Source organism: Pantherophis guttatus, chromosome 2, assembly GCF_059756535.1.
Source record: "Pantherophis guttatus breed Tessera chromosome 2, ASM5975653v1, whole genome shotgun sequence".
Taxonomy (NCBI): Eukaryota; Metazoa; Chordata; class Lepidosauria; order Squamata; family Colubridae; genus Pantherophis; species Pantherophis guttatus.
Window position 1 is genome coordinate 118,590,442 of NC_142064.1, and position 13,977 is coordinate 118,604,418.

The 13,977-nt window shown below is 43.0% G+C and overlaps 1 protein-coding gene across 6 annotated transcripts in view; it reads right to left on the minus strand.

The window, feature by feature from the left end:
* Positions 1–13,977, minus strand: part of FLNA (filamin A) — an 89,352-nt gene that overhangs the window by 47,955 nt on the left and 27,420 nt on the right. For all 6 annotated transcript variants that reach the window (XM_034434205.3, XM_034434203.3, XM_034434204.3 and 3 more), the window contains exons 9-17: positions 12,601–12,801; positions 11,983–12,120; positions 8,268–8,394; positions 7,688–7,824; positions 5,314–5,507; positions 4,691–4,804; positions 4,245–4,388; positions 2,189–2,312; positions 761–921 (exon numbers count right to left, since the gene is read on the minus strand). In XM_034434205.3, the coding sequence (XP_034290096.2) occupies positions 761–921; positions 2,189–2,312; positions 4,245–4,388; positions 4,691–4,804; positions 5,314–5,507; positions 7,688–7,824; positions 8,268–8,394; positions 11,983–12,120; positions 12,601–12,801 (1,340 nt within the window). The remainder of the gene's footprint in view (positions 1–760; positions 922–2,188; positions 2,313–4,244; positions 4,389–4,690; positions 4,805–5,313; positions 5,508–7,687; positions 7,825–8,267; positions 8,395–11,982; positions 12,121–12,600; positions 12,802–13,977) is intronic.

The following is a 13,977-nucleotide window of genomic DNA, read 5'->3' on the forward strand; positions in this document are numbered from 1 at the left end:
GCTTCCGCCATATCTGCCCCTCCCACTCACTATACTGATGGAACAGCCCTCTTCAAATCGAACTCCAACCCCCTCCCCGACCTCCGGTTCTACGTCCCTAATGTCGCAGCCCTTCACTAAGGCTGGACTTGAACCCGGTGGATTTCCCCCAGAACCCACCCTAATCCCCCCCGAACCCCTTAAAATTTTTGTTAAAAACCCGCTAAAAAACCCACTTAAAAAACCCCTCAAACTCTTCTTTGCTGCATGCCATCTCTCGGGGCTCCAACGCCCGTCATCAAGATAGGCCCTTGATAACGAGGAGGGCCAAACCTGCGAGAGGGGGGAATCTCGCAGGGCACGAAGGTCATTCACCGAGTACATCTGGACATCAAGGGGAGGTGATAATCCATGGCCAATAGCCAGGGGACAATTTGATGTTATCATAGTCAAGAGGAGTGAATGCCAGGCTTCAATAGAATTCCAATGGGACACATAGGACCTCATTGCCCTCTCACGGCAATGGCAGGAGTGAGAATGCTGTTTCGAACCGGTGAAGGGTGACCCAGCCCCCCTCTCACGGCGGCTGGTCCACCACGATTGCCCAAAGAACCGAAGTTGAGACAGCAGCTGTAGACCCACTCCACCAGGACTTGAATCCCCAGATGTAAACCTCCATTCAATGGAGGGAAAGAATGGGATCAGGTCAGTCCACATAGTCCAGGGCAGGCAGACTCTCTCGCACATCCCCCAATTTTGCAGTGCTGAGAAATGGCCTCACCTGGTCAGCAAACAGCACCATGATTGTGTAGCTTCCAGCACCCCGGGGGGTATACTTGACTGTGAAGGTGTCATTATCATTCCGAATGATGTCAAAATCGATGTCAGCCTCAGCTGGACCCACCACACCAGGGGCACACTTGATGCCAATGCTCACATCACCTTTAAGAAGAGACAAGTCAACGAGAGGCATCTAAGTGCGCTATTACAACCTGCGCCTGCAATTGTGACCCAAATCCCAAAAGTGAGCCAAGATGTCCCCATATAGTGCAGCCCCTGAAGTCTATCAACCTCCAGCTTCAATCTTTCACTCTAAAGGTGGATTATTTCTCCAATGGGCAATTCTGATTTTTTCTGGAGTAACCACAATGGTAAAATAAAGGCAAAGATGCAGGGCATCGATCCACGTATGAAGTGTGCATAAAATTCAGGATACTTTTTATAATCTACCTCTACATCATTTCAGAAGGAATCAAGAATGAAGAATATCAAAGTTCTAGGGCATGGGAAAGCAAGGCCAGAATGGCTTCTCTTGATTGCTAATTCCTTTCTGTAACTTGTTCAAGGACACACGGTACAGTATGAACAGAGCAGCACAATTAAGGCATTATGCCAAGCAATTGGGGGAGGAAGTTTAGTCACCGTCTGCCACAGAATACAAGTTAGGCACTACTCTATCTCTGCACTCCACTGCACTTAAAAATTAGCAGCGAGAAAGCACAAGCATTTTCCAGCCATGGGGTGCTTGTCCATTTGGAAGTTTTGGAAACTGTCTTCCAGATGCTATATCAGCGGTTGGCCATGGTGGCTGGAGCTGATGGGAGCTACATCTTGGCAACATCTGAAGCAGCACAATTTTCTCTCTCCCCCTCTTACTTTCACCACCGACTTTGTGAGACGCCTAACCATGGGAGGGAGCAGGGGAGGGAAAAGCCAATTAAAGGGATTCCAAAGACGCAACCTTCTCAACACACACAGCAGCAGTTAGGATACAAAAGGCTTCAGAACTGGGCATCAGAAGTGGAGAAGCCAGTCTAAATGAAAAGGCTAGAAAGATTGTACAGCCTTGTCTTTTGTTCCCCTTGGCTGCCAGAAGGAGAAAGGGAGGGGAAGCAGGAAACAAAAGTCATTTTTTACGTGCTGCCCTTCAGCATTAAGTGCTCCTTAGAGCAATTTACAACACAAGCATTTATTCTTGGTTCCCCAATTAAGAATGAGCCTGAAATGTCCCCCCCCTCCCCCAACACTTAATCAGACCAAGGTTGCTGTACTTCAGAAGACTAGCTTCTCAGAGCTAACTCTCTGTGTGGCTTACACTGGACTGGAAGGTGGGGTGGGCTGGGGACGGGGGTGGCCCACTCCTCCTCTTCCTCCATTCCAGCAATGCCAAACATTCCGAGGCATCAAGGATAGAAAGGGCTCAACTCACCCTGCCCAGCTTCTGTGCAATCCACTGTAAAGTAGGTCGGTTCATGAGCCTTTAAGCCCGTCTTCGCCACACCAGGACCATATACTTTCACTTTGTTGGGATGGCTGCCAGCTCCAATATTTACCTAGAGACACAAAAAGGCAAAATTCTGTCTTTGAACTTGGGGCTGGAGAGATGGGAGAAGATAAGTGCTCTGCCCAAAACTGGAATATGTATCTTAGAAAAGTTCCTAGAGTCATCACAGCAAGAAGGTAACTTCTTTAGTGCTGGTTTTTGGGGATCTGTCTTAAAAGCCTGAAGAGGATGAGTGTGCAGGCCACCAATAGAAAAAAAAAAGGAAGGACAGAAATCTAACAGAGTCCAGCCATGTTGCAGCCGAAACGGATTTGTTCACAAGGAAAAACTGCTTTCTATTCCATGCCCAAAGTTTACTGCATTGGGTTATTATATTACAGCTAAGTAATAACAATGGCTTACAACTGGAACATTTAAAAAATAGAAACTGAAGGTTTATTTTGAGTATTCAAGAAAGAGCAAGCTATTTGAACTAATGCAACAAGGCCAAAACTGGAAAAAATATATATATATCACCAAATGGTTCAAAGTGCAGACTATGTAAAGAAGTAGAAGAAAGTGTACATCATATACACAGCTCATGGAAGAAAATCCAAAAAGTGATTATAAACAATGATCCAACACAATTGCCAAAATGATTAACTGGAATATCCATAAAAATTATGCACCAGTGATGAAAAATTGGTGGACAAATAGAAAAGGGTGGTTGAAAATGTACCGGTTAAAATATTGCGAGAATTCGGAATACAAACTGATCAAGTCCTGGTGCATAGCACACCAGATTTAATTGTCGTTAAAACAAAGAAAGGGGTAGATAATTGAGGTGGCAATACCAGGGGATAGTAGAATAGAAGACCAAGAATTGAAGATCTCGAAGTATCAATATCTGAAAAATGAATTTGAAAGATTGTGGCAAAAGCAACTGTGGAGGTCCCAGTGGTTATCAGGACATTAGGTGCCATACCAAAGAAACTTGGACGATACTTAGAAAATCTGCATATTGCCAAGTACTTGGATCCACACATATATTATCCTGATACAATGTGATCTCCTAGGTTCTTGGGAAATTTTTTTAATGCATATGAAGAACAATACTAGCTAAAGAATTGGCAGCTGTGATTTCATATTGCTGTGTATAATAATGCATATAAAGCCAGAATTGAAAAGACAGCAACACATAACAAATGAAGACATGGTGGACTGCCATGCAGAATCAATACAAGATCACATCAACTCATTACAAACAACAGCATTGACAAAGTACCGTAGTAACAAGGGTGCATTGGAGTATCTGCAAGAAATACTATTTGCCTGCAAGCAAGAAATGGTGAAACCACAAAATAGACAAAGTAATAGAAAATAAAGAAGCTAAAGCTCTGGGACTTTAGAATTCAAACACACAAGCATCTGCCATACAACACCCCAGACTTAACAGCTGTTGACAAGACAGACACAAAAAGTCTGGATAGTGGACTTTGCAATACTTGGAGGCAGCAGAAGAGAAGAGAAAGAACTGGATGAAATCACAAAATACAAAGAGTGGCAAATAGAACCACTGTGGCAAAAGAGAAAGCAAACGCAGAACCGATAGTAATATTGGGTACAATTCCAAAACATCTGTAGTACCACCTGAACACCATCGGCATTGACAAAATCACCATCAGTCAATTGCAAAGGGCAGCTTTACTTAAAACAGCTTACATCCTGCGATGATACCTTTTATATTATTAAACAACATCTGCCTATCCTAGGTCCTTGGGAAGGATTCAGTGTGTACAAAATGTCTAAACACCTGACTGATCATAATAATAAAGTAGTTGTTACTGTTGTTGTTTGGAAGGAAACCTACTAGTGAAAAGACATATCTGGCTTCAGAGGTTTTTGTAGGGCACTCTGGGCAGCCTTTTGCTTCCTGGGATCAAGATAAATGAAGTTCCATTTTGCCCCAATAATTTTGCTTGCTACTGCAAGGAACACTAACCCTGTAAGGACTGTTGGGGATATTGACTCCTCCCCATGACACCATTGCTGTGTGTTTCATTGGCTTCTTGGGCAAGTAGGAACAGTTATAGGTGCCATTGCCGTTATCCTTCACCGAGACCTCTACCGGCGATCCTTCAGAGTCCTGAAATAAAGAAATCAAAAATCATCTTTCTGCAGGCCAATGTCTTTCACCACAATTTCTTCACTTTCCCCATCATGGAGAAAGCACTTCTCCAATTCCTATAGAGCAACTTTTTAACCAGGTGCCCTCCAGATGCACTGCGGCGAACAGAGGCAGAATTTCCAAAGACTGCTCCATTCCTTATACTTCCCACTCATGTCTAAGAGTTAAAATCCCAATCTAAACAGATACACTGGTTAGACACCAGGTTGAGGAAGGCATCTTTTAGCAGTGGAGAATCCTGTGCCCATTGCTGATCTCACCTGTACTTGCACCTTGAGAGGTGCCTTTCCACCACTCCTTGCATCAACTGTGAATTCTGCAGGCTTGTTGATTGCCACACCTGTCTTCTCTAGGCCTGGGCCATGTGCTTTTACCTTGAAAGGAGTTGGAAGAGAATTGTTAACTGAAAAACCTCTGCTGACTATCACAAGACACCCACATATACAAAAGTCGATCAATTTTGGTAAGAGATTTTAGAAGGCAGGATCCGCCAGAGAACCCGAATTAAAGTTGCATAAAGTCCTGAACAACTGGCACAAAAGACCTTTCGTTTCGTTGTTTTCATGTGGGAGACCTGCTCAAAATTCCCTTTGCAGATTTCCCCAGTCATGATAGCAAGAAACCTTGATTTATATTATTTTTCCCAAGGAAACAATAGCTTTAAACCTCACACACAGACACAGCTTTAAAAAGACATTTTTAAAGACATGATCTGAAACCCCATCCCACCCCCACAGCAAGACACAAATGGCCAAATGACTGGCTATTAACTGTTCTCCTACCAAGAAGCATCTGCACACAAAACTAAAGCCAGGATGCACAAAACAATAAAAACAAACATAACCCTTAGTGAGCAAAACCTCTCCGGCAAAGAGATACTTGCCTTCTCAGGGTAGAAGTCCTTGGGAGCAGCTTTGATTTCTGCCATGAAGGGACTGAGTTTGATGTCTTCATTGTTGCAGAGCACATGGACTGCATATTCCCCTGGCTCCTGGGGCCAGTAGTGCACATCGCAGGAGCCATCTCCCTTGTCATCACACTCAATCTTTGCCTGTGAGGGACCCTCCACTGAGAAGCCTTCAAGGAACAGAGAGAGAATGAATCAGGTGCTTACACAGAACAGAGAAGGAAGATCATTTATACCAGGGGTCTCCAACTTTGGCAACTTTAAGACTTAGTGTTGTGCCCCGCCAGTGGCCTGCGTGGATTGTTGCTGATGCTGACGACGAGGAGGCTGGTGTGGTGTCGCGCCAGCAGTCTGTGCAGCTGGTGCTTGAGGCGGACAGCAAGGAGGCTGAAAAAGATGTGGTGCCAGAGGCAGAGATTCAGCCAGGGCCTTCAGAACCTCCAGAGGCTCCTTCAAGTTACTCAGGAGGAGGTCTCCTCGAGAGTAAGGCTTGGGGCTAATTGGCCACTCCCCTAGCCTATTTAAGTTTGCACACAGCTTGTAAACGTTGCAGGAAACAACGCTGCTCATTGAATGTGGATTGTCTTTGCAAACCTGGCTTCTGGGCTTTCTGCCAACTCTGGTAAGACTTTATCTTATCTATGGACTTTCTGGCAGGTTGTTAAGGACGTTTTAATTAACAGCCTGCATTTGCCAAAGATGGTGTTTTGAAGTAAACTGAGTTTTGTTTGGAGTTTTGTGTGTGCTACATTCTTCGGGTTCCGTAGCTGGGGCAGAACACTTGTGGACTTCAACTCCCAGAATTCCCAGGAATTCTGGGAGTTGAAGTCCAACAAGTCTTAAAGTTGCCAAGGTTGGAGACCCCTGATTTATACCACACAAGCAAAGCATACAAGGAACAATGTTCTGAAGAGAACATATTTCATGTGATATTCTGCTACTAATCCAGCCATCCCTCTGATGCATTCCTCCCGGTGTTTTACGCTAAGATTTCTCTAATTTCACAACAGTACTGAAATTCAACTTGCCTAGAAAACCATAAGGTTGGGAAAAGTTGGATCATACAAACCAAGGTTCTCAAAATCATCTATAAACTAATGACAAAAAATGCTACAAGCCTCCTATCCTTAAAAGGGAATGTGATGAAATGAAATGCTTTAAAGTAAAGGGTTAATTGGACAATTCCATGTAAATAAGGCAGGACAGACAGCTAAGGGAGAGGTGGGAGGAGGAGGAGGGGTGGGAGGAGGAGGAGAAAGAGGCAAAGGATGGAGTAAAAATTGGAAAGGTAAAGGATCATTCTCTCGAGCAGGGGTGTCAAACTCCTGGCTCGTGGGTTGGATGCTTCACGTGCTGCCCACGCCCGGTTTAGCGAAGGGGGAAAAAGTCCCGATATGTCACGTGATGCTGCCATGACGATATGAGTCGTCTGCTCTAAATACACACACACACACACACACACACACACACACACACACACACACAGTCAGTTCTTAGGAAAAAATGTCTGTGGATAAGCAGAGAGTTCTCACCCTCTGAACAGAAACAACCTTTATCCATATGATCTGTTCATAAAAAATGATTTTATAAACTATCTCTAAAAAAAGAAAGACAGATCATAGACAAAAAAATAACCCTACGGCTAAGAAGCCACTAAAGAGGTCATCATATCAGTATAAAAACTCCAAATGTATTATTCTGGGGCCAGTGGCAGTGATGTATTAAACACTCAGCTCACACGGAGGCTTCGTCAGGGGAGAGCCCCCCAAGTTAGCAGCACTACAAAATGCCAGTTTTGATAGCCACTGTTCCCGCCAAAGGATATAACATCCAGTAGGGCCATGGATTACCTCAACTAGTGGGAAAGTATAAGGGTAAGTCCTTCAGAAAAGTCTGGCCTCTGTGCAAAGATATTTTAAAGAGGTGACGTATAACGTTTTACGTCATGTCCAGACAGACTCTGGAAGCCCACAGAATTCTTTATAGAGCAGCTGTGATTCTCATGAAAATCAACCATCCTCAAGGCAACTCCACATGTAGAGTAACTTAAGATGACAGCCCCCAATATTGAAATTATCCAAATGTGCCTGTTGAAGAGACTGAATGGGGCAAAACTATTGTGCAGGCTGGACGAGAAAAAGAAACACTGGGAAAACAGGTCAAATTAGTTTCTTTTCCCCTACAAGGGAAGAAAGTTCTCAACAGACATTTGGATGAATTCCCCAGATTAGGGATGTATTAGGGTTTTTAATCCTTATAACTGCCCAGAGACACTTGTGGGAAATGGGAGGGTGCAAATTATATAAATAAATTGCATGAACATAGAAATGCAAGATAGAAGACCACTTACCTAATGTGCCAACATCATCCCCAATGGCTTCTACTACAAAATCCGCCGACTTGCCCACGACACCTCCTTCCAAACCTGGCCCCCAGGCTCGCACCTTCTGGTTTGTGCATTCTGTCCCAACTCTCACCTCAAATGGGCTACAAGTTAAGAGGTAAAGTTTTATGTTCTGCTTCAGTAATAGTTATCCTTGTAAAGAGACCCTATCGCGGTCTTTCCCAACCAGACTTCTCCTTTCTGGGAACTAAAGCTCAATGCACCTGAAAGCTGTTTGTTCAGACTTGCACTACTGATACTCTCAGTGGAAACTTATCTACCACAATCTTCCATCAAGACGTAGAACAAGAGAATTACTGAATTCTACTATTTGCCTCATTTTGGTCAGCAAATTCCAAAACTGAACACTACTTACACGCCAAATATCTTCACCTAAATCATGCTTATGTTCTATATAAGCAACCTTGCATGCCCTGTTTGGCCCAGTTGTGTATCACAGAACTTTAAATCTTTCCTCTCCACAATCTCAGGAGCCTGAACAGACACTCTTTAATAATAGTCGTATCTTTCTTGCCCTCCATCTCACCTGCGGGGGATGTGCTGCCCTCCCCAAGTTATTGTGACAGTATAATTGCCAGGTACAGTTGGGTAGTATTCAAAACCATATACTCCATCACCCAGGTCCTTCTGCTTGATACGTTCTTCTAATCCTTCTGCAAAGAGAGAGAGACTATTGCAATGATCAAATCAAGCCAGCCCTATAATTAGTCACAATGAGGCAGCTTCCTCAGATAGCTAATTTGTAGTGACTGGGAGGGGGGGGGGAATCCCCAAGGGATTATTATGGGGTTTTTTGTAGAAAGTGAGAAGCAGTTCTGCATTTTTCTATCCTAGGTCTTATAAATTTGATTTTGGAGGAGGGAGAGAATTTGACAATGCCTTGGGTCAGATCCTTGATTACAGCAACTAAACTCCCCTTTGTATAGGGAGAAAACAATACCCAAGAAACAGTAATATTTACAGTTGCAAGCTACTCATATAAACCTCATGCATGTATCCCAGGTCATGAAATACAACCCCACATCTTATTGTATACTGCATAGGAGGCAAGCCCAATATAGTACTTGGAGATTTGAATGCCCATGAGACCATGAAGTTTATTCAGTTGCCTTGACAACTGACCAGGCCTTTCTCAAGTTTAACCTGAAATTAAACCTTTGCATTTATTGGGAAAGAAAGAGTGGAATGTAAAAGAAGGAAGTATTCAGGTAGTCATCACTTAATGCCCAGTTACTTAGCAACTATGCAAAATTACAATGGGCCTCCCCCCAGAACTACATACTATTTTTGGGCTGCGCTCCCCCCCCCCCCCAAATGGTCACACAATCGCATTTTAGATGCTTGGCAACCAGTTCACATTTACAGCTGTTTACAGTGTCCCATGGTCATGGGACAGCCATTTTTTTGGCATTTTTTGCTAGTTTCGTTTCTGTCAAAAAATGTTTGTGTTTGCTTAATAACTGCAGCATTTGCTTAACAATTGTTGCAAAAAAGGTAATTATTTGGTGCTTACCACTACAACTGTAATTCCAGACTTAATTATGTTAATAAGTCAAGAACTATCTGTACTACAAATTGTCATTGACCAATGCTATCATCTTACCCTTATTTATTTAGCATATGGTATAACATACACGGACTAGCAATATATATGAACATTTCAACTGGATTAGTAGAACCCAACAAAATATAAATGTCAAAAAATCTGTGTTGAAACACCAATGTCAAGGACATCTAAGCATTGGAGCCCAGCATTATTTATATTTTTAAAAAATCAGATTCTGGACTGGTATATGCAACCCTGCAGTCACACTGAGGGGAGGATACTACGTCCCATTTATATAGAGAGTCCCGGCAGACGCCATGTGAAGTGCAAATCAGTAGTGGGTTGCCCCTGGTTCACACCGGTTCTATAGAACCGGTAGTAAAACTGGCGGGAGGCTCCGCCCACTGACCCTGATGTCATCAAAACGCTTCTGTGCATGTGCGCGGCCCCGTTGCAAATTGGTAGTAAAGGTAAGTAGAACCCACCCCGGTGCAAATCCTATTCTGGCCCCTTTTTTGTGGGGTCTTCTCACCCTAATAGAAGAGGTGAGACTGCTGAGCATAAAACCCATTCTGTCTTTCAATGCTGAACAGGTGTTTTCATTAAATAGCCTTATTTTCTTACCATAGAAACTGAAATCTTAGCTCTTTCTCCAGCCTCACAAATGGCCTGGATCAAACAGGCCTGGCCCAGCTCACCTTTGAGCTTGAGTGTAATCTACTATTTGGCAACAACAAAACTCCGGATGTCATTAACATTCCCCAATGTATCTTTGGGATCTTTATAGGTAGGAGTCCCCAAGGGAATAAACTGAAGCAGCCACGCTCTCAAGATATTTATCTTCCTGGCTCAGGCTTTTTAAGGTTGCCTTAGGCAGAGTTGCCCAACCCTGTTTGAGGTTTGAAATGAGGGTTACCGCTGTCAAATCCCACATATCTCCAATTTGCAGGCCAATTACACTTGCCTTCTAGAAGGCCCAAGAATTTAACACGTCCATAGGCAAAAAAAAAAAAAAAAAGAGAGGCTCCCTGTTTTAGAAGAGTTGAATGCATTTATTAAGACTAGGTATTAATGGCAAAAAGAAAAAAGAAAACATTCCAAGAAGCATACTTCAACTACTAATATCCAGTAGCTATATCTTACTTCATTCTCCAAAAGCTAAATTTTGCCCTCACTGGATCTCTTTCATAATAAGTTAGCCTGTCTCCATTTCTATCCTTTGCACCCACTCCATAACATGCAATGGCCAGGCTTGAGACCTGCTTAAGGTGAGAGCATATGTTGACATTAGACATTTTCTCTTTTGTTTACCGGGTCCAAGCTGGCTCACTAATTTTGAGACATTTCAGGATTAGAAGCATCACGCCAGGAGGTGTGTTTCACAGGGATGCTCTACTTACAAAGGATAAAGGTTTAGTTTCCTCTCCCTTGGGCCTTCCAGACATGCTAGGCAGTGGTGGGTTTCAAAAATTTTTACTACCAGTTCTGTGAGTGTGACTTGGTGGGTGTGGCAGGGGAAGGATACTGTAAAATCTCCATTCCCACCCCACTCCAGGGGAAGGATACTATAAAATCTCCATTCCCTCCACGATTCAGGGGAAGGTTGCTGCAAAATCCCCATTTCCTCCCGATCAGCTGGGACTCAGGAGGCAGAGAATAGATGGGGGTGGGGCCAGTCAGAGGTGGTATTTATCGTTTCTCCGAACTACTCAAAATTTCCGCTACTGATTCTCGAGAACTGGTCAGAACCTGCTGAAATCCACCTCTGATGCTAGGAGAGAACTATGACCTCTAGAATTAATGCCTAATGTCAGGATGGTGCCAGACAAGAGACGAGTGAAATTAAGCCTCAGTCTGCCATTCTTTTAGGATATAAAGTTTATTCCTCTATTTTGGATATACTAGTCTGCCATGTTAGAAAAAGAGACTACTAGTCACAGAAATTGAAAGCCTAGGTAAGAACCAGAAACCTTATATATCTATCAAACACCAACAGCAAAACCCAACAGATTCTCATCTAATTAGTTTCATGGGCAACAACTCTGTGCAGTACAGGTAGTCCTTGCCTTACGGCCCCAATTGAGCCCAAAATTTCAAAATTGCTAAGTGAAACATTTTTGCTGCATTTAATGACTTTTCTAGCCACAATCGTTAAGTGAATCAATGCACTTGTTAAATTAGTAACACGGTTGTTAAGTGAATCTGGTTTCCCCATTCACTTTGCTTGTCAGAAGGTCGCAAAAGATAAATCACATGATCCCAGGACACTGCAACCGTCATAAACATGAATCAGTTGCCAAGCGTCTGATCACGTGACCATGGGGATGCTGTAACAGTAAGTGTGAAAAATGGTCATGTCACTTTTTTTCAGTGATGTTGTAACTTTGAACGATCACTAAATGAACTGTTGTAAGTCGAGAACTACCTATAGTTCCATTGTGGCCACTTACTAGCTAATTCATAGCGATTAGTACCAAACATCAACCAAAGAGACAAGAAAGTACAACTCTTTGAACAAGAACAGCTGCAGCACGACTTTGAACACTGGGAAAGTGCAATAAGGAGCTAACACCAAACACAGGATGAAATCAAACAGGTTTGTTTATATAAAATCTAACTCCATTCCCCCCCCTCAAGCCCCCCCCCTTGTAAAATGCAAACCCACAAGGGGGAAGAATACATCTAGGGGACTTACTTGGGCCTTTGATTGTGACCTTGAGCTCACCGCTGCCAGCGCCCTTGGTGTATACCTTGAAGTCTGCAGTTTCTTTTACTCGGACCCCCTTGGGTTGCAGGCCTCGACCCACCGCTCGGCAAGCATTGGGGTTGCATGCTACAGCAGCAGCAGCAGCAAAAGAAACAAGAGTTCAGTAGGATGCGCTTCTCTAAAAACAGACAACATTCCACTACCTAAATATGCAGATTCTTTGCATCATTAATATGCTGGGTACCCACTTGAAAACAAGGGAATGGGATTTTAAAGTTATAGGCTGCCCCACAGACACAACTGACATGCACTTCTGTCACATTTCCTCCACCCTCGCTTGCCATGTGAAATACCATTAGCCCTGGATCCAGGCGCGCAGCAGCTGGGAGGAGATGAGAGTCAGCAGAGATCCAGGGAGATGGCTCTTCAGAGAAGAGAGGACAGAAGAGAGTAGAGCTGGCCAGCATAGGAGAAGGTAGGCAGAAAGGAGAGGACAGAGGTTAGCATAGAGTAGAGCTTTACCCTCTTCTGGCCAGAAAGAGGAACCCAAGCAGAGTGAGTGATAATGAGGACAATAAGGCCCCCTCTCAAGCCCAGAAGACTCACCTTGTCCCACAGTGACTGTGTATGGGCTGCGAGGGATGGGAATCCCGCCAAAGGTAATGTAGATGGTGTAAGTGCCCTCCAAAGTGGGCTTGTAGGAGCAGCGATATGTGCTATTGCCTTTGTCTTCCAGTTGCTGCTCAACTGTTCCTTTCTTGCCAGTGGGATCTTGGATGATTACCTCAAGTTCTCCAACCCCGGCACCTGGGACAGTAATAAGACAACTTAAATATCACATGCACCGTATCTTGTTTAATCCTTCAATGCTGCATTGCATGGTGGAAAAAATTGTTTTATCAGTGGCAATTTATCAAAGCAAACTGGCCTGGACAATATATGCAAATAGACAACTCTAAAGGCACTTTCGTTCTTTCCATATGAATGATTTCTGTGGAGATGCCCATGGAAAACCCAGCTCCTAAAAGTAGACTTCCTTGCCTTCCACACCCATTTGCATTTGAAATCACAGAAATGGGAAGTACTCCGATTTCCATTCTCTACAGATCAATATTTTAACAAGTATTATTGCTCGAACTTTTTCACCAACATTCCAAGTCCGGCGGTTCTTTAAAGCATCAAAATTATGTAAATGCTTTCTCCATTAGCAATTATTACTTTAGGGCAAACAGAATTTTCATCATTAAATGCATTCTACTGCCTCATTACAAAACCATTTTGCCTTTTTAAAAGTTAGTCCTCCTTAACCGGTGTCCCTAGATCTATTGGGACTACAGTGCATTGCCCAGAATTCTCAAGCAGAATGGCAGTTATATTGCCAGCTTATTTAGAGAGCATTCAGTTGGCAAAGGCAATCTTAAAATCTCAACAAATGACATTGATTTGGAGAAAGATGACAGCTGGAACTGCTATTTGACCCAAAGCGTAGTTTAAATTTGAATTCTAGCAATTGAACAAACTATCAAACCCTATTCATGCAGCTGGAAAATCTAACTTCTTAGAACAGAGTTCAATTTATAGTACTTATACTGCTTCCTCTACATACAGTATAGCATTCTTATGTAAATTATCTAGTAAAAACTTTTTGAAAAACTATCAGAAAACCTTTTGTTCTACATCTCTGTATCTTTTGCTTCAGACTTTGCTCAGGGCTCATAATACAAACCACAAAAGAAAATAAATGGGAAGAGTCCTGATAAATTTAGAATGTAAATGCTCTAGAACAGCCTTCAATTGGGATTTAGCAAAAATTTCATAAGCGCTAGATATAGCAAGCAATGCAAGTAAGCGCTTACTAGCAGCTGTTAAAAATCTAATCATCTTTCATGTTTGAAGACTTAAAGCTACTCGCTTCCTAACTATATGTACAAAAAGCAACAATGAGAGATGTCTTGTTTTGCAAACCGTAACTAGATTTTTTTT